The 21,528-nt window shown below is 46.4% G+C and overlaps 1 protein-coding gene across 3 annotated transcripts in view; it reads left to right on the forward strand.

Moving 5' to 3' along the window:
• TAB3 (TGF-beta activated kinase 1 (MAP3K7) binding protein 3) overlaps positions 1-21,528 on the forward strand; it is a 56,136-nt gene that overhangs the window by 26,336 nt on the left and 8,272 nt on the right. For 2 of the 3 annotated variants that reach the window (XM_026680415.2, XM_087966874.1), the window contains exons 3-4: positions 9,874-11,317; positions 16,833-16,993. In XM_026680415.2, the coding sequence (XP_026536200.1) occupies positions 9,874-11,317; positions 16,833-16,993 (1,605 nt within the window). Of the gene's footprint in view, positions 1-8,793; positions 8,970-9,873; positions 11,318-16,832; positions 16,994-21,528 lie in introns of all 3 variants that reach the window. The other variant, XM_087966875.1, reaches the window with a different exon arrangement.

The raw sequence follows: 21,528 nt of genomic DNA on the forward strand, positions 1-21,528 counted from the left end.
TCCCCCCGCCCAGCCTTGCCTGACCTCCCATAGGAGGTGGAGGATGTTGATGCTGTGGGTGGAAGTGCAGAGGAGAAAGTTTTCAGGAAGCAGTTTCCTTCAAGTCTAACTTCTCACTTGACAAATCTGTGGAGAGAGGAAGGAGTAGCAGGGGAGCTGCATGAGGGAAGTCTGCCCCAACAAGCCAGCATCCTTACCACACACAATTGGAAAAGGGGATTCCCTTTTGAGAAGAGCCAGCCTTCCTCATGCAGGACTGGGAAGTGCTGCTTCTCCACTGAGCTGAAGGGAGAATCCAGGATGGGTAGTCTCTAATCTCCTAGCTCTGCAGACCGAGTTGAAAAACTGAGGACACACCCCCTGGCAACAGTCTCCAGTTCTTCACTCGGTCTCAGTGTGTTCAGACCACCCTTTAAGGGCTCTGAATAGTTAGGATTGTAGAAGAATATTCACCCCCTGGATTAAGCTTTTTTTTCGCAGAGAGGCTTAGATCAGGTTTGCCGGTTTAGCACTTTCATCTTTTTATGCTTTTTTCCAGTTCGCGTTTTTTGCTTGTTATTTTAAATTTTGACTTTCCTTGCTGGTGGACTGGTTTTTGTTTTGTTTTCTGTCAAAACTTGAGTGGAGGTGACCCTGAGAGCCCGTGTGGCCCGGGCTGGGCTGGTAGCCGGCGTCTTATTTAACTCGCCTCCTCCTGATCCACTTTCCTATGTCTGGGATGAGCCGCAGCTGCCACTAAGCGCTTCTATCCCTTTTCGGCGGCAGCGGCCATTTATTTCGTTCGGGGACAATCTTGAAGTTCATCTCCAGGATTGTCCCGGCGGGGGTGGGGTTCTGGCCATCAGGATTAAATCCTGACCCTCCATCCAGTCCCCAGAGCACCGTGGCAGCTGCAAGACGCTTGAGTCTGCCTGATAATTGCGGTGCAGCCAGCTAGGCTTGCAAGCCTCTGACCTGTCAGGGCTGCTGCAATTCAAAGAGGCAGCCGTTTTTTCAACTTTTTTTCCTTGACTCGGCTTTTGAATTGCGGAGCTGGGCTGAGCTCACCACTTTGGGTCGCACTAGCCTCCTGAAGTGGTGGACAGCTACTATGGCTGTAGCTGAAAGCTTAGGCTGAATATTTTTTTATTTTATTTTATTTTATTTTTACTTCTTTCTCTCTTTCTCTACCCCTGTCAAGTGACAGTTCTTTTTGGAGGGCTCAAAGATGGCCACCAATGGAGCTGATCAAGAATTGTCAGTTCCTCAGCAGGGTAGAGAGAAGGCTGTAAAAGGATCCCCTAAGCCCAGGTCTGCTGGTCTGGAGGTAGCAGCTAGGATTAGAGCCAGAGCTCTAGCCTCTAAGAGATCCTCTAGGGCTGAGGATAGACAGGCCAGGAGTAGACAAAAAGCCATAGACAAATAGTTTGACAGGGCAGTGAGAGATTCCAGGAAGGCTAAATACAGAGCCACCCCTCAAACTTTGGCTCCTCAAGATGACAGCCAGCCAGACCAACTGGCAGATAGGCAGTATATGACAGCCTGGTCTCCTGGGGGCTCAAGTACCCACGATTTGCAGGGTAACCTCCAAATCAGGGCTGAGACCTCTCACAATTTTTCTGAGCCGCCTCAGGGGATCTTGATGGCGCCACCTGCAGACCAAGTCTCCAGTGGAGCCAGACCTGTGCCTGCAGCTACCTTTACACCTACAGCAGCTGGCTTACGACCGGAGGAGACCCAGATGCAAGAAATGCCATCCTTCATGAGAGCCTGGATCTCCCAGACAATAAGACAGGAATTGCAGGCAGAAGTCAACCAGCTGTGCCAGCTGTCTTATTTGGAACCTAGCAGAGGAGTCCTGCAGGGACAGGCTTCTGCAGAACAGCCAGTCCACTTCAGAGAGCGCTCGGCCTTCCCTTCAGAAAGCAGCCAAATTTATGGCTCCGAAAGGGACCTCCTTCCAGAAAGGGATTTTTCGGATGTGGAGTCGGAGGTAGCAGGTCCCCCCTCCTTTTTTTTTTTTAAACAAATTTTATTAGTTTTTAAAGACAAACAAAACATAAAACATAAGAACATAAAACCTCTTTTCTGAAAGTTATTTGTAAATTTTAACAAAACAAATAAAACATTTTATACACCATTGACATATTTCCTTATAAACACATACATATCCTTTCAAGTTTCTCATTATTTTTCCCTTTACTTTTATTCAATTATATTTCTTTTCTATATTTATCTATTTTGTATGTTTTTATTCACTATACTTATATTTTCCTCTGACTTGCTTTATTCTCTTCTATCTTTTATTCTCAATTATCCTCTTCTAACATCCCTCCAAGGTTTTATTAACTCAATCAAACATAAACACACAAAAACACAAAACATAGAAACAGAAAAAATATCTTTTCTGAAAGTTGCTTAGTCCCAGGTTACAACTCTTCGTACAGACACAAATTCAAATTCATATTCATTTTGTATACCATTCCATATCTTGTTACCATTTTCAATTTTCTGTATAGCTTCTCATCTCTTTTAAACTTTCTTAGTTTTATTTTATTTATCTCATCTCAATTCAAATCATAATATTTGTTATTCTTTGTCTGTTCTGTTTCCAGCTATCCATTTATCTTTCTTCTTTAAACAAAACTTCTCCTGTACACTAATTGGAGTATGACGCCTATATCTCTTTCCCCTACATTTATAATACTTAATATAAAATATATAGCTTACATTGGGATTCTGTTTGGTACATTCTAAAATTATACAATATTTTTTATTATCAATGCCAATACAAATCTATTCATTAATATTAATATTCATTTATATCTTAAAAACTTAACACATTGCTTTTCAGTTAAATATCATACTTTTATGGGAACACTTCTATTTTCCACAGTTATTTCCCTCCCACATCACATATTTTAAATCATTATTTCATTAAAATGTTCCCCCTTCTCCTACTTCAGATCTCTCATTTATTTCATTGCCTTCTTTTTCTTCACAAAAAATTTCACTGGAATAACACAATCTAATCATTAATATTAATATTCATTTATATCTTAAACACTTTATACATTTCAATTAAATATCATGCCTTTATGGGAACAATTATGCTTTCCATAGTTATTTCCCCCCCCACATCACATATTTTAAATCATTGTTTTGTTAAAATGTTCCCCCTTCTCCTACTCCAATTCTCCCATTTATTTCATTGCTTTCTTTTTCTTCACAAAAATTTCACTAAATTACACTAAATATTTTATCACATTTTAAATTACATATTGTTTCCAATTTTCTAAAATTATTTCTAAGTACAAATATAAAAATACAATCTTATGTACCTTTCCAGAATCCCTTTTTTAATAAAGTTTACCCATTATCTCTAAAAGAATTTTGTTTCTTTGCATCTTGCTCCCCACCATTGAGGCTTCTCATCCCTTCCTTTCTCCCTTGCTTATTCTTCTCCTTGCCCTCTTTACCCCCTTGTCTCTCCACCTCCCTTTTGTTCTTCTACTTTCCTCCTTTCTGTTGTTTTCTAACATAACATTCTGTTGTTTTCTAACACTTTTCACCTTATTCTTCTCTTTTTTGGTTGTTTTTCCAAGTCTTAAAGTCCCCTTTTCCTTTTCCTCTTTCTCCTTTCCTTCCCCAACTAAAGTCACTTGTTCATCAAAAATGCCTTCTTCTTTATCCCAGTCATCCTGTTGCGCAGTCAGCTTTTCATAAGTACAAACCGCCATTTCTAAAAATTGAAAAAGAGTGCCAAGAGAATCCTTCCCTTCTTGTTCTTTTTTTTATATTTTTGGTATTCAAATTTCAATTCATCCACAAGTGATGCCATTGTAGAAAGAAAAAGTTTTTCCAAAAACCATCCAAGTGCTTTTAATCAAGGATAGTTCTCAGAAATTCCAAGATCACTAAGCAATCCAAATAAACTGTTTCTTTTAAGTACTTTCTCCTTTCTTCACTTTCTCTTTCTGGCGTTAGTGTTTAGTCACAAAGTTCCGTTTAAAATATATCTTTTAGAAGTCTTATTAATGTTTAATAACTCTTTAAAATTCTAGGCAATCTTCTCCTTATTTTTCCGGTTTGCAAGGCTTCGGCAGCGGCAGGGATTCGCGATACCGCGCGATCCCTGCTGCGCTCGCTGCCAAGGTGCCCTCGATCCGTTTGGATTTGGGGGATATAGCTGCCCCGTAGAGGCAGCTGAAGATAGGGGGGATCCAGACAGGGGTTTCGGGGTGTCACAGACCCCCTCCCCAGCCGGCAAAACCCCCTTTTCCCAAGGCGGAGGAGCGGCGGTCAGTAATGGCCGCCACAAAGAAGCCTGCAGCTGGACAAGATTGTGCAGGAGGAAGAAAGTCGGAAGAGTCATGAAGAAGTGAAAGTGGTTTTTGCTGACCGGGATAAAGTAAGAGAAAGTACCCTGGAACTTGAAAGTTGCCAAAGATAAATTGTTTCCAGAGAGATTTACAAGCGGCGAATGGAATTCTAAAAGGGAAAGTTTTTCTTTCTTTTCACTCCTTCCTAACGTGACAGCGGATGGAACCATAAGAGAAATCGGAAAACCTGCATTGGAGGTAATTAAATGCTGAAGGGATAAGGATTTCTGAACATTTAAAAAAAAAACACCTTTTTTGCTGTGAGTGGGAAGGGAGAGGAAAAAAAAAAATGGAGCAGAATTTGAAAATCGGGTCCCCCCTCCTTAAGGGCCTTTTCCAGCCGGCTCTTTTCAAGACTCTTCTGGTTAAGGCCAAGAGCACGGGTCATCTCAAAAAGGACACGGTCACTCAGAACCTTCCCACTGAGGGAGAGGATCAGGAGGATTTCCTGTTCACTGAGAAAGCATCTGAGGTGGACGCTGTGCCTGTGCCCCAGATGTTTCTGAACCTGATCAAAAAGCAGTGGGTCTGAGTCTACCTTATTTAATGTGGACAAAGATCTTTTGGACATTATGGAAGTGCCAAAGGTAGATGGCCCAGTGGTAGTCCTAGCTTTCTCATCTGTCATCCCATCTGATGCGGAGGATGTTCTAAAGACAGAGGACTGGAAGGAGGAGATGGCGCTCCGGAAAGCTCATCAAGCCGACTCCTGGGCCATCAGAGGATCGACGACCACATCTTTTTTTACTCGGGACTCGTTGCGGTGGCTGAGGCAGCTACAGGACAGAATCCCACCTGAGGATCTCAGGGTGCATCAGGACCTGAATAAGATTATAGCTGCGGCTCAATTGACTGCTGATGCCACCCTCACGTCAGCCAAATTTTCTTCCAGAGCCATGGCCTCTTCCATAACAGCACACAGGCTTCTCTGGCTAAGAAATTGGCAGATGGACGTCAGAACCAAATGGAAGCTGGCGTCGGCTCCCTTTAAGGGAGAGACGCTTTTTGGGGAAGCCTTGGATCCCTTTTTGACGGAAACCAGGGACAAGTGAAAGATCCTGCCCTCCCAGGGGAGGCGCTTTGATTACAGGTCTCCTCCCTACTACAGGAAGCCCTCCTTTAAACAGGGGGAAGCTGGGGCAGGCTTTCCCCGTCAAAGTAGGCCCTTTTTCCAGAGATCCTTCTCTCAGGCCGATAGACAGGCCTTTGTCGCCAGAGGGCGTCAGAGGCAAGAGGGCAGACGGTCTTTTAGGGGTTCCAACATACCCTTCAGGCGCAACAAGTGATGCCTGAGCCTCATCCCCCATAGGGGGCCATCTGGGACTGTTCTGGCAGAGGTGGGAACAGACCACAATGGACGTTTGGATCCTGTCAACCTTACAGTTGGGTCTCTCTCTAGAGTTTCTCTCCTCCCCCCACAAGAGCCTTTGTGTGCTGCCCCATCTCCAGGGACCCCTCAAAGAGGGATCTCATGGAATCAGTGATCCACCATCTGCTGGACATTTGGGCCATCCAGCCGGTTCCGGTGGACCAGGAGAGACAGGGTTTCTATTCAATGTTGTGTGTGATTCCAAAGGCCTCGGGGTGGTGGTGAGCCATCCTCAATCTGAAAGGGCTCAGCAGACATCTAATCTACCGAAGGTTCAAGATGCACTCCCTCCACTCCATTCTAGAGGGACTGCAGGAGGGAGATTTTTTGGCCTCGGTAGACTTGACGGAGGCCTACCTCCATGTGCCCATACACCCCAACCACTGTCAGTTCCTGAGGTTTTGCTATGGCGGCTGCCATTTTCAATACAGGGCTCTTCCGTTCAGCCTGTCATCAGCCCCTCGGACTTTTACCAAGCTCTTGGCAGCAGTAGCGGCACACCTCAGAACCTTCCCCATAAGGATCCAATGCTATTTTGACGACATCCTGATAGCATCCTCTTCCAGACGACATCCTGATAGCATCCTCTTCCAGACGACATCCTGATAGCATCCTCTTCCAGACTCCAGGCGGAGGATGATCTGATGTCGACAATCAGGATTCTTCGAGAGCATGGGTTCTCGATAAACCTGGACAAATGCTACCTAGTACCATTGACTCGGATCTTGCATTTGGGGGCCATTATAGACACCTTGGCCGGACAGGTTTTTCTCACAGGAGTGTCAAGACAATATCAGGGAAGTCACGTCGCTGATCCTGTCTTCCTGAGAGGCACTTATCATCTTGCTGTCTCAACTTCTCGGCAAGATGATATCGTGCATCAGGATTGTTCCACCTGAACCCTTCAGTGGTTCCTGCTCCCTTACCAGAGGGCGAGCAGGGGCGACTCTCCAAGGAGGGTTCATGTCCCCTTGCCAGTTCTTTGTTCCCTCCATTGGTGGCAGTCCTGAGCCATGGATCAGGGATGCTTGTACAGGGAACCCCAGAGGATTACCATCACCACCAACGCCAGTCTCTATGGTTGGGGGGCCCACTTGGGAGCCCAGGTCATCCAGGGGAGGTGGTCACGAAAGGAGCTCATGCAAAACATAAATTGGCTAGAGCTCAGGGCTTCCCACTTAGCGCTCAAGGATCTAAGGCAAGAGGTGGTGGGGAGACATGTGCTTCTCACGGACAATGTGGCCACATAAACCGGCAGGGGGGCACACGCTCCATATCTCTAATGCAGGAAGCAACTCTTGTGCAGGTGGGCGGAGAGAAACCTGTTGTCCCTACGAGCAGAACATATCTCAGGAGTATCCAACGTACAGGCAGACTGGTTGAGCAGGGCCACAGTCAACCAGTCAGAATGGCGACTGCATCCCAGTCTATTCCAGGAGATGACGGAGCGCTTTGGCCGCCCGATTCTGGATCTCTTTGCATCACCAGGGAACATGCACCTCCCGAGGTTCTTTGCTCGATTCCCTGCCTGGGGAGCAGAAGGGGTCAATGCTCTCTGGTGCAGGTGGCCCCAGGGACTATTGTATGCCTTCCCCCCCCTTCCCCTGATTCCAGGGGCAATAGGAAAGTACTGATAGAAAGGGTGGAATTTCTGTTGGTAGCCCCTTACTGGCCCAGGCGTCCTTGGTTCGCTGACCTGATGGTCCTGTCAGTCGCCAGACCCTAGAGAATTCTCCTGCACAAGATCTCCCTCAGCCAGGGCCTGATCGAGCACCCAGATCCAGCCTGGTTTCGGTTGGCCATCTGGTGCTTGAGCGGGGGATTCTGAAACGGGAGAAGTTTTCCACAAAGGTCATTCAGACCATCCAGGCGGCCAGAAGACCTTCCATGACCAGGATATATAACGCCATGTGGAAGGTTTTCTGCAGTTGGTGCGCTAGTCACCAACTGGAGCCCACTGTTGTTTCTGTTGCAAAGGTATTAGAGTTCCTGCAGGATGGGTTGGATAGAGGTCTCGCCCCCAATACCTTGAAGAGACAGGTGGCTGCCTTGGCCTTGGTGATTTCGGTCAAGGGCTCTACTACTCTGGCCCAACACCCTAGGGTGAAAGCCTTCCTTAGGGGGGCCACGAACCTGAGGCCACCGGTGGTCCACCGCTACCCTACCTAGGATTTGCCTAAGGTCCTGCAGGCACTAACTTCTCCCCCATTTGAACCCTTACGTGAATTCTGCCTTTGCCTTCTCAAATGCAGGGTGTCATTCTTGGTGGCCATTACCTCGGCCAGGCATATTTTGGAGTTGGCGGCCTTATCCATCAGGAAGGATCTGTGCGTATTCCATGCAGACAGGGTGGTTCCGCAGTTGGACCCTACCTTCCTGCCCAAGGTGAACTCCTTATTCCATCGTTCACAGGAGTTGATTTTGCCTAATTTCTGCCCTGAGCCTACCCATGCACTAGAGAAAAAATGGCACACCTTAGACGTTAGGAGGGCCCTCCGTATTTACATTAAAAGAACTTCTGCCTTTAGGAGGACGGAAGCCTTGTTTGTTTCCTTTCAGCCGTCAACTTTAGGTTGCAGGGTGTCACATTCCACAATAGGTCGCTGGCTCAGAGTCTGCATTGCAAGGGCCTATGAGTTACAGAGCCTTCCTGTGCCCAGGAAGATCACAGTGCACTCAACCAAAAGTGCAGCGACCACTGCAGCCTGGGCAACGCAGGCATCGATTCTGGACATTTGTAGAGCTGGGACCTGGTCATCGGTGACCCCATTTATAAGACATTACAAAATTGACTCCTTTGCCTCAGCGGAGGCGTCCTTTGGAAGATGAGTCCTGCAGGGTGTGCATGTAGAGGTGGGGACCTCCGACCAATCCAGCTCCCACCCGTAGGATAGCCATCAGCCAGCTTTGGTATGTCCCATCCTGGATTCTCCCTTTGGCTCAGTGGAGAAGGGGCGTTGGTCCTACCTGAATGCTTCTTCTCGGGGAGCCGAAGGGAGAATCCTGTCCCACCCTGTATTCTGTCTGGTTGGAATAGGGAGGAAATGTCCCTTTTTTTCACAGTATCAATGAACTATCTGCTTGAAGACGAGCAGCTGAATTCGCTTCAACATCGTTCAGAACTGGGGACCATTACCAGGGGGTGTGTCCTCAGTTTTTCAACTCGGTCTGCAGAGCTAGGAGACTAGAGACTACCCATCCTGGATTCTCCCTTCGGCTCCCCGAGAAGAAGCATTCAGGTAGGACCAACGCCCCTTTCTTGCCTCCTCGTCTTGCTCTCCAGAGATCTCTCAAGGCAGAAGTTGGACCTGGAGGAAACTGCTTCCTTCAAGCTTTATCCTCTGCACTTCCACATGCAGCAGTGTCGTTTTCTGCCTCCTGCTTTGCTGGGAAGGGGCACGGGACAGGGAAATGTCAACTATGTCTGGGATTGGGAGAAGAATGTCTCCTTTGGAGTGCTGTGCGCACACGCACATACACACACACACATACACAGCATTTAAAGCTAGGAGACATATATCTGCATCTGAGCTTGCAAACTGCCAATCATGACTGGGCTTGGGGAGAAGGCCCTTTCCTTCCCCTGTAGATAAAGGTCCCCAAACTTAGAATACGGGGTGTGTGTGTATACGTGTGTGTGCACGCACTTGGCTGCCAGCAGTTTTGGGAGGCGAGGGGCTTATGGGGCACTGAATTGTCCCCATGTCAAGTTAGCTGGTGTGACTTGCTCCATCCCGAATCAACCCCGCCCAGTGAGCAGCGTTCAGCTGGCCATGCCCAATCAGCCACACCCAGTCATGGGCAACCCAGCTTTGACCACCCAGCTTTGACCACCATCTGGCCCTTTGAGTGCAACCATAATGCTGTGCGTCCCTCAATGTAATTGAGTTTGACACCCCTGATCTGGATGGCAATTGACAGATAATGCTTGTAATCTTTGTGGAAGATTTCTTATCTTGAAAGATTTGTTTATATATGACTTTTCATAAGCAAATTTAAGTTAGTCAAAATTATAAATTTAAGTTTTAACTTAAAGTAACAACCTTAGCAAATATAATACTGAAGAGTAAAACAGATTGTTGTACTATAGTTTCTAAAACTTGCTCCACAATGTAGAACACCAGCATGTATTATTTCTTCTAGAATAACAACAGTCTTGATGCTTGTTGTCGAATTCTTGCACAAGAGAGCAACAAATATCTATATATGGAGTATCACAGCCCAGATGACACCCGAGTGAACAGGAATCGTCTTCTGCATATTAACCTTGGCATCCATCCTCATACTAACTATGGAGTGGATGGACCTCAGCTTAATGGTGGTCGTACACTGGTACATAGTTCAAGTGATGGACATATTGATCCACAGTGCACCCAAGGCAAACAGCTGATCTGTTTAGTCCAAGAACCACATTCTGCTCCTGCTGTTGTAGCAGCTTCTACAAACTACAATCCTTTTTTTATGAATGATCAGAATAGAAATGCAGCTACTCCTCCTCCACAGACACCTCAGCAATCTTCTCCCATACAGCCTGGAATGAATACTTCTACTATGCAAGGTCCTCCTCCTCCATATATGCATATACCTCGGTACAGCACAAATCCTATAACTGTTACAGTTTCACAAAACCTCCCTTCTGGGCAGCCTTTACCCAGAGCTTTACAAATTCTTCCTCAAATTCAAAGTACTCCTTATGGAAGTTCTGGATCACTCTATATTAGACAGACAACTCAAGGTTCTTCGGGACGACAGACTCCTACTCAAAGTACACAGTGGCATTCATCACCACCAGGTCCAATTCCACATTATAGTTCACATCCATTACCCATCTATCCACACCAACAGAGCTATCAGCCTTCTCAGTATTCTCCCAAGCAGCCCCAGATTCTTCAGTCTCCTTTTCGATCACCACCTGCTTCCCAGTGTCCTTCTCCTTTTGGATCACCTCAACATCAGGTTCAACCCAGCCAATTAGGACATCAAAGTTCCCATGTATTTATGCCTCCTAGTCCTTCAACTGTGTTACCCCATCCATATCAACAAACACCACAGACATATCAAAAACCAAGTGGACACTCAGTGTCTTATCTTCCATATAGCGGATCTACTTTATCTAAAGGCTCCATGAACAAGATAGAAATTACTGTTGAACCACCACAAAGACCTGGGACTACACTTAATAGGAGCCCTTCACCTATTAGTAATCAGCCATCCCAACGGAATCAACACCCACTATATACACCTGCAACTCCTTCAAGTTCCTCTTCCAGAAGTATAGGTCAGCCTAAACCACCTTTTAGTGTTAATCCTGTATATATAACATATACACAACCAGTCAGACCTTCAGGTATTCTTACACAGTCCCCCCGTGTAATGGTATCTCAGCCAAATCCAGCAATTTTTAAAATCACAGTAGGCCGAGCTCCTGCTGAGAATCTTCTAAATTTAGTGGACCAAGAAGAACATTCTGCAGCACCAGAACCTATTCAGCCCATTTCAGTCGTACCAGGATCTGGGGGTGAAAGAGGAAGGCATAAGTACCAGAGAAGTTCCAGCTCTGGATCAGATGACTATGCTTATACTCAAGGTAAGATTGATATGTTTTTTGCTTAATAATTTTCAAAATGTTTCCTAAGAATCAAATCATTTGAACTATGGTTCATCTTAAATAGCTGTCTCCCCAAATACAAATATCCCTCCAACTGTATAAGTTAATAAGCATAGGTTAACAAATCATGCCTGTGATTTTCTCTCAAGATGAAAGAAACACACTTATTTCATTTACCACTTTGAATTCTGCAGCAGTAAAAATGGTGATGGGATGGACCTGCTGGATCACTGTGATATGGTGATAAAAGTATAATCTAACTTAACCTAACCAGCATAGCATAGCATCATCACATTACAACATAACAATAAAATATATAATATTGCAAAAATAGTTGTTAATATATTGTGTACCACATAATAGCACAGAAAGGAACTGGAAATGGGACTGTCTGGGAATATGACTTAACTGAATGATACCCTAAAAAATTCTGACTATAAAACTAATATATCATTACATATTTCAGATAAAGGAAGCATAGAAGTGTAGAGTACTTTAAAAAATCAACAGAAATTATTTGTTTTAATCTGGAATTGAGTTTTATCAGTATAAATTGCAATAAGTTGTAATATTTATTTACATTGTTTTTTTCATATTTTGAGGGACTAATCCAGATCATTACCAGATCAACACTGACTTGAAGGTACAAAAAGAAGTATGGCTGTGGTAAAGCAGACATTAGTTCATTGAAGTAGAAGGTGGAAGACTAGTACAGCTGCTGCTATATAGTAGGCTATATAAATATAAGCCAAATTGGGGGGAAAAACCCATAAGAATATCTCACAAATGTTTATGTTCCACTTTGTAGTGAGCTTTCTTGCAACAATATAGACTGGATGAAACCAGGCTTAATAGTAGTAACTGTGAGAGGGATCTCGGAGTCTTAGTGGACAACTAGTTAAATATGAGCCAACAGTGTGTGGTGACAGCCAAAAAAGCCAACTCAGTACTAAGTTGTATTAACAGAGGGATACAATAATGATCAAGTGAGTACTAATACCACGCCTTAGTAAGACCACACTTAGAATACTGCATCCAGTTTTGGTCACCACACTATAAAAAAGATGTTGAGACTCTAGAAAAAGCGCAGAGAAGAACAACCAGGATGATTTAGGGGACTGGAGCCTAAAACATATGAAGAACAGTTACAGGAACTGGGCTTGGCTAGTCTAGTGAAGAGAAGAACCAGGGGAGACATGATAGCAGTCTTCCAATATTTGAGGGGCTGCCACAGAGAGGAGGGGGTCAAGCTATTTTCTAAAGTGCCCAAAGTCCAGAGCAGTGGTTCCCAAACTTTTTCAGCCCACCGCCCCCTTGGTGCTACAAACTCATCCCCGGTGCCCCCCACCCAGGGGTGAGATTCAAATTTCTGTGGGCATGGCCTAATTTGAGGATGTGGCTTGCTGGTCATGCGACTGGGTGGGTGTGTCTTGCTGGTCACGTGACTGGATGGCGTGGCCTGCTGGCTGGGCATGGCTTGCTGGTCACATGACCGGGTAGGTGTGGTTTGGTGGTCATGTGACTGGGTAGGCGTGGCCAGGTGACTGGCAAACAAGTGGTCCTCGCTTAATGGCCGGTTGTTTAGCAACTGTTCTAATTTATGACTGGCCTCCCCAGAGATACTTGACCTGTTTTTGGAGTTTTGACAGCCATGCACACACATACATACACACACTCCCTTCTAACCCTGCTGGAGCAGGTCATTGGACTAAAATCGGCAAAGCATCTCTGATTAGATTCTAGTAGTGAATAAAATCTAATCAGAGATGCTTTGCCAATTCTTGTTGATTTGTTTTATTTGGATATCTTTATTTTATGTTGCTGAATTGCATTGACATGTGTATCCTTTCTTGTGCACAACCCAGAAGCTTTTGTGATTCTTTGCAGCAAAAATGACCGACCTCTGGCTTTGCTCTACTTTTCAAACATGACGCCACTGCCGCGTTCTAGGTACCGGCCCCGCAGGTCCACCCCATTGAGCCCATTGCACCGGAGGGACCTGCCCAAGCAAGTCAAGTCAATGGGGTGAGCCTGAGAGAGGGAAAGAGAGAGAGAGAAAAGACAGAGAGAGAGAAAGAGAGAAGGAAGAAAAGAAAGAGAAAAGGGAAAGAAACAAAAAGGGACAAAGAAAGAGGGGGGATGGAAGGAAGGGACAGAAAGAAAAAGACATAAAGGAGGGAGGGAGGAGAAAGATAATGAGATATCTATTCTAGTCCAATCACCTGCTCCAGCAGGGTTAGAAGGGAGTGTGGGTGGGTGGGTGTTCTTGTAATTTACTAGTACATTTTGGTTTTGCCTTCTTCAGAATTGGCACTGTAATACATTGTGGAAAAGTAATTTTTAGGGTGGAGATCTGGTCCAATGGATCCTGTGTTTAAAGCCTCAACAAAATGTGAGAGCTTCCTGATAGTCCTGACCATGTTTCGTCCACAAAACCTTTAATAGAAGCCAAAGAGGTTTCAATGTGCTGGCAAAGATGCTTCAATGTGCAAAAGGGCCTCAGTCTAAACTAGGCCTCATTTCAATCTGATGCATCAGGTCTCTGGCTTTGCTCTACTTTCCAATGTGCCTGCAGGGCTGGCGCTTCAAACATGGATGGATGGATGGATGGTTGGAGAGAGGGGGGGGTATGTATGTAGGTACGTAGGTAGATAGAATGATAGGTAGGCAGGCAGACCTTTTGGATGAATGTATGGATAGGTAAGTAGGTAGGTAGATTGGTAAGTAGGTAGGTAGATAGATCTATATTGGTAGATAGGTAGGTTGGTAGGTAGACAGATAGGCAGGCAGGTAGATAGGCAGGAAGGCAGGCAGACAGACAGACCTTTTGGATGGATGGATGGATGGATGGATGGATGGATGGATGGATGGATGGATGGATGGATGGATGGATGGATAGATAGATGATAGATAGATAGATAGATAGATAGATAGATAGATAGATAGATAGATAGATAGATAGATAGATAGACAGACAGACAGACAGACAGACAGACAGACAGACCGACCGATCTATATAGGTAGGTAGGTAGGTAGGTAGGTAGGTAGGTAGGTAGACAGAAAGACAGGCAGGCAGACCTTTTGGATGTGTGTGTGTGGGGATGGATGGATGGATGGATGGATGGATGGAAGGATGAATGGACGGACGGACAGACAGACAGACAGACAGACAGACAGACAGAAAGAATGTGACAGCTGCGGCACTTTGGGAAAGTAGAGCAAAGCTAGAGTGGGAATTGAAGTCCACACAAGTTGCCAAGGTTGAGAAACACGGGCTGAATATATCAATCCAGCCATTCTTGTTTAGAGTTTAGCATGCTGTTTGATTCCGGCTTAGTCAATATACCATGGCTAAGATCTTCCTGCTCCTTAATGCAGTTGCCCCTCTGCCCCTTATCCAGCCCCCTGCCCCAGTTCTTTCTTTGGCATCCAATTTTGCAATGCCAACCTCCCCGGGGCAGCGATGTGGCCGACTTCACCCTCTTTGCTTCAACCCAAGGTCCACTTCCATTGGGCCAAGCAAGGGGAGGTACTCTGTACACACTCAGAGACTCCCAACTTCGGGGAAGCATTCTGCCCATCTTTACACTCCGCCCAGGACGAGGAAGGCATGCGGAAGCAGCCCAGACCAGCGGAGGTGGAGGGAACGATCACTTGGAAACCAAGCAAGCAAGCGCAGGGCTGGGTCGGAAGAACCGGGCTGCAGAGGGAGGCTAGGTTCTAGGTCTGGGACGGCCACATAGAGCCGAACCGAACCAAGCCACGCACCTTGGAGAGCTGCAGCTGCACCCACCCGCATCCTGCACGCAAGCCCGGCTGGCTGGAGAGGAGGAGGCTGGGCGGGCGCTGCGTGCTCCCTTGTTCTCCGGGGAAGGGGGCCCTAATGCCGGACCACCCACTGCTTCCACTGTGCACCTTGGGAGGATTTTGCTTTTGGGCCTTCTGGTGCGCCTCCGCCGCTTCCACCGGAGAGGGCAGCCTGCAAGCTAAGGCACCCCCTTTTCGCCACCTCCCACCTCTCTCCCCCCCCAGGCTTGGCAAGGCTCACCGCATGCAGGTTCCGTATTCGAGGCGCCGGCTATGGAGCGATGAAACAGTCAATGGGCTGCGGGGCCGGCAGTCAGTGAGCCTGCGGGGCCGGCACCTCGAACGTCCCCCTGCTGGCCCCCTTGCCTCTTAGTGCCCCCCTAAGGCATCCCACCGCCCCCCAGCGGGCAGTACTGCCCACTTTGGGAACCACTGGTCCAGAGGAATAATGGATGGAAACTGATCAAGGAGGGATTCAACCTAGAAATAAGGAGAAATTTTCTGACAGAACTATCAACCAGTGTAACAGCTTGCCCTTGGAAGTTGTGGGAGCTTCATCATTAGAGGTTTTCAAGAAACTGGACTGCCATTTATCAGAAATGGGCTAGGGTCTCCTGTTTGGGTGGCGGGGGGTTGGACTAGATGATCTACAAGGTCCCTTCCAACTCTATTAATCTGTTAAAGTACCTTATATATTAAAGTACCTAACTCCTTTTTTCTCCAAAGGAAAAAATACAAATTTATGATTGAAGAAAATTGTTAAGATTCAAAGTTGAATCTTTATTCTAAAACAAAAGATAAAGCTGTCAATACTTTGCTCCTGTTTCTGGTTATTGGAATTCCTTGGATTTAACCTGAGCACTGATTTTGTGATCTGGAAAGAAGCTGTTTTTCTAAAGGACTTACTGTAACATTCCCTTAATAGCTGGTTATTTATCAGTCAAGAGTTTTTCAGACTACACTGTAGTTCATCTATTAAGGTTCCTTCACGTATAGCTTGTTCTTTATTGATGGTCTAATGAACAAAAATGAGCCAAGTCCCTGAACTGATAATACAGGTGGCCTTTGGTTAACAACCATTCTTTCAGCAATGAAACATTGTTTCTTAGCAGTTGGTACTTATGACAACTCCTCCAAGTTCCAGCTGTTGCCATGCTCCTGTGTTCATGTGGTTGTGATGCAAGTGCTTGGCAACCTGCCACATTTCTGACCAATCATGTGATTGTGATTTGCATCCTTCAATCATGTGATTGTGATTTGCAATTTTCCTTTATAGCTTTCCACAAGCAAAGTCAATGAGAAAGCCATCAGGAAATCTGAATTCACTGTCAGGGAAAGTCCTCACTTAATGATCCACAGTGATTTGTTTAACTGGGGACTTTGGGAACTGCTATCAGTAAGCTGCACAGTCATGCGATATCACACTTTACAACTGCATTACTTTTACTGATCAAAATTCAGGTCCCAATTAGCATTAAGCGAAATTACCTTATCTTCATGAGTATGTAAAATAATGAACTTCCTTATGGAGGAATATTATGTGTATAGCTCTTGTTCCTTTCTCATGAAGTATTTGTATCTCAGCATTTGATTGCATTCTGTTTTTGAAAAGGTCAATTGTTTGTACTTCTGTAGTTAAAAGTTGGATTTCTTAATTTTATGCATATTATTCTTTGTAATTCACTAGCTTTGCTGTTACATCAACGTGCAAGGATGGAGAGGTTAGCAAAGGAGCTGAAGTTTGAGAATGAAGAACTTGAGAAACTTAAAGGTGAAGTAAATAATATGGAACATGATCTCATGCAAAGGCGTCTGAGAAGAGTGAGCTGTACAACCTCAATCCCAACAGTAAGCAATTTTTCTATAATTATATCAAAATAAAATTGTTCTTCAATTGACAGTATGAATAATTCATTATATATTAAATTCATCATTTTTCATCCAATATGTAAGTCTCGGTTGAGTTGTTTCAGCAGCTCGTTACAACATGTTCTCTTATTTGCCTCCTATCCTTTATAATCTTCCAAATTCTGTAATACAAATCAAGTGTTTGTTGTTGGTTTGGAGTTGTTCTGAAAAGGCATGTCAGCAGTATTTTGTAACTTCAGGTAAAATACGATCTACCCTGAAAATGAGCCCTAGCCTGATTTTTTTGGATGGGCCTAATATAAGCCCTTCCCTGGTCACCTCATGGAGGCTCAGCCCCTTAATTGCGGCCCTGTGGATCAGCTGAGCCAGTGAGGGCCAGGAGCTGCTTCATTCTGTCTCTTTGGGCACCTGGAGGTGTTTCCAGTGCACTCTTGCCAGCCCCAGCCCTGCCCCCAGTGCCAAGCAACCTTGCAGCTGAGGGTGACTCTGGAGCAGGCGGCGACCACAGTTTACGTTCTGCCAGGCCTGGAGCTTGGGTTTTTCTCAAGCTGCTGCTATGATGAGGCAGAAAGCCATGCGGTGCATGGCTCCTCTCCCCCCGCCTCTGCCTGGCTGCTGGGCCTGTTGCACCTGCTACTGCTGCTAGTCTCGCCTTCCTGGCTGTGCTGCTCTAAGCAGCCCTGCTGGGCTACTTCTGCCTGTGGGGCAACTTGGCCCAGATCTCTAGAGCATCTCCCCTGCCGCCGGCCTGCCAAGGTCCCCTTTGCCAGCAGTCACACTGCCCTGCACGAGCTCCGTGATGGCCCTGCAGCAGGGCGGAGGAGGAAGGGGAAGATCGTCCCTTCTTTGTACCCCCAAATCCCATCTTCCCTGGCCGCCAAGCACCCAGCCTGCACCCCTCTCACTAGAGCAAGATGTGCAATTCAGTGCTAGTCACGAGGCCTCCCAGTGCAATGTTTTGCTGCAGCTTCAGACCAAACCTCCGCCTTCCCTGCACAGGATTAAAAGGCTGGAGGTCTTGGTGGGAGCATTTTTGGGATATGGTCTGTGTAGGGCTCCTCAAGGAAAGGTCGATCAGCAGGAAAATGGGGGGCCTGTGGGGAGTTCTGGGAATTGAAATCCACAAGTCTTAAAGTGGCCAAGCGGCTGCCCATGCTGCTGCTGGCCTCTCACGGGCTCTTTGCTTTCCTGGCAGTGCTGCTTTTGGCTGGACTGCTCCTGCCTGGCGTGGGATGACTCATCCCAGATCGAAAACCACCAGAGCGCCGCTGGCCTGCCTGGCCCCTTCGCGAGCAGCCATCAGTGGACCCATGCTGCCTGTGCCACCTCACCTGCTGCTGCCTTTGGGCTACTGAGTGCCAGCCTGCAATGCCTACTCGGTGGCGGGTGAGGTGGCACAGGCAGCATGGCTCCACTGGCCACTCATGAAGGGACACTGGCAGGCCAGTGGCGCTCCAGAGGTTTTTGATCTGGGATGACTCACCCCATGCCAGGCAGGAGCAGCCCAGCAGGGCATCCAAGAGCAGAGCTGCCAGGAGGGCGAAGAGGCTCTGCGAGGCCAGCAGCAGCATGGGCAGCTGTGGACAGTACGGCACTCGACAAGGGCGAGAAATGTCCCAGCAGCAGCTGGGCCAGCAGTCAGAGAGGGTGTGCCAAAAGCTTGGCCCATTGCAGCCGTGGGCAAGCAGACAGTGGGACGGAGAGGGCGGGGCCAACGGTAGCTGCATTCCCACTCCTGTTGGCTCCCGTGCTCACTGCCTCCTGCGTGTCAAAAAAAATAAGACCTCCCTGAAAATAAACCCAAGTGCTTATTTTCAAACCCAAAAGAAAATAAGATCAGGTCTTATTTTCGAGGGAACGTGGTAGTTCTTAGGTTGCAACCACTAAAGTTATGGTAGCACTGAATAAGTAGTACTTATGACTGGTTCTCAAAATTCTGGCCATTGCAGCACCCACAGTGACTTCATTATTTTTGGGTTCACACTTAGGGCCACTGCAGCCTCCCTTGATTGTCATTTGCACCATTTCCTGTCAGCCTCCACAAGCAAAGTGAATGGGCAAGGTGGTAGGGAAAGTCACAAGTTATTCCAGTAAGTTACTCCCACTGCTTTTTCTCCCAAGTAGCCTCCTAGAGAATACAACATCAAGCATCTCCCCCAAATCATCCTGCTTGCGCTTTGTAGCAACCACCCACAAACCTGCTGACCTGCCTGCAGCCGCTCATTCTCTATAACTCCTGCCCATGACCTCCAATGGCCTGTACATTGCCTCTGCCAACCTGTTCATGCTCCAAAGAGCCTGCCACCAACAACCTATTTGCATCGCTGGCTTCCCTGCCCATGTGGACTTGAGGTTGTACCACATTGCTTAGCAATGGAAATTCAAAACCCAATTGCCATTGTAACCTGAGGACTGCCTATAAGTATTAAAAAGATGAGAAGAATGCATTTTAATATATAAATTGATAGACAAAACACTGAAAATAGTCATTTTCAATTGGATAAGGAAACTATTAATCTATCCTTTCCAGTTTGTGGCTCTTGGAATTGAGCATTGATTTTTTTTTTAATGTGGAGACAAAAGTTGTCTTTCTAAAGCAGCGGTCGCCAACCGGTGGGCCGTAGAAAATTTTTGGTGGGCCGCAGAAGAAATGGCCCTCAAAAGCAATTAATCTGGGCCGCGCAGTTCTCTCGACTTCCAGCTCTTCGAGGAACCCCGGAGTCAGGTTCCTGAGATGCACACACCAACCAGCTCCCACACATGGCGGCGGCAACAACAGTCCCCACCCCCCATGCCCACTGTTAGCTCTCCCCATTAGTTCTCTAGCTTTGAATTGCTCCTGCCTCTCTTTCCTCCCCCCCCCTGCACCCAGTAGCGCCCTGAGTTGCCTTAGCATGCTCGGTTAAGTTACCCAGAGAAGGAGGTTCTGGAGGAGGAGGCAGAAGTGAGAAGCAAACAACTCAGGGAAGGAGGTTCTGGAGGAGGAGGCAGAAGTGAGAAGCAAACAACTCAGGGCGCTACCGCTGTGGCAGCTTTGCCTGTGTTTCTGAGGCTTCGATGTTGGGAAGGGCAGCGAGGGCTGGAAAAGCAGAGAGCTGCGCATGGCTCCGTCTCCCTTTCCTTTCCTGCCTGCACGTGGGCGCGGGGGGAGGAAAGAGAGGCGGGAGCAATTCAAAGCTAGAGAACTAATGGGTAGAGCTGACAGCGGGCGCTGGGGGAGGGGACTGTTGTTGCCACTGCCGCCGTGTGTGGGAGCATGCATCTCGGACCTGAGCCGGGAGGCACGGGAACTGCAAGTGGGAGCGTTTGGTGGTTTTTAAGATCTCCTGAAATGCAGTAGATTGGTGTTTTGTAGGTCTCGGTGAAAGAGTGATTTTTGTTTCACCTCCTTTCCTCTCCTGGTAATGCGAGAGATGCTCTCTCTCTCTCTCTCTTCTCTCTCTCTCTCTCTCTCTCTCTCTCTCTCTCTCTCTCTCACCTGCCCCCAAATAATCACTGGCTGTGGTTGGGTTTGGCAGCGAAGTGCCCCCAGGGACACCTTTCCTTGCCTGTCTCCAGGTGAGGCTGGAAAGAGCCACCTCCCCCCCCAGCTTTTCCTCTACTGCAGATCTGAGCTCTCAATCCTCCACCTGGCATCTGAAAGGCTCTTCTGTCTCTTTGGAAGGTGCAGGTGGGGGGAGGCTTCCAGCTCGGAATGTTTTATTTTGTTATCATTAAGCATTTACGTTTTTATTATAATTAAATAAGTGTGTGTGTGTATAATTTTTATATTAAATATTATTTAAACATTTTATAGATAGATAGATAGATGATAGATAGATAGATAGATAGATAGATAGATAGATAGATAGATAGATAGATAGATAGATATAGATATAGATATAGATATAGATATAGATATAGATATAGATATATGGTATTCAGCTTTGTTCGGGTATTTTCCCACATCATTATAGTTGTGCTTTTAAAGTTGTAGCAACGTTTCGGCAGAATCTCATCTGCCATCATCAGGCTTCTGTATTGTGTTCGTCTGTGTCTTATTTTGATGAAGCTGATAAAATAAGACACCAAGTTACCAACATCCTATGCACAAGCAAACCACCCAAAAGCAACTTGCAGAAAAATGAAATTAAAGCGCTACAAACCCTGAAAAGAGATAGCAGCATAATCATCCTCCCAGCAGACAAGGGGAATGCCACTGTAGTAATGGACAGAAAAGACTACGAAACAAAATTGACAGACCTACTCCAAGACTCCACATACAAACCCATAAACACAGACCCAACCACATATCTGGAAAAATTAACCAAGAAGAAAATTATAACCAGCCACATGAGCAACATGAGATCCAACAGATGATCATCCCAAGAGAAAAATCTTCCAGATGCCCCAAACTATACGGCCTCCCAAAAATACACAAAGAAGGCATACCTCTCAGACCAATAGTCAGCTCCAGAGGAGCACCACTACAAAACCTAGCTAAACACTTAGCAAAACAGCTACAGCCCCATGCT

The sequence above is a fragment of the Notechis scutatus genome, chromosome 5 (assembly GCF_049901735.1).
Source record: "Notechis scutatus isolate UNSWTSFEM ecotype Mainland chromosome 5, rNotScu1.2, whole genome shotgun sequence".
NCBI lineage: Eukaryota > Metazoa > Chordata > Lepidosauria > Squamata > Elapidae > Notechis > Notechis scutatus.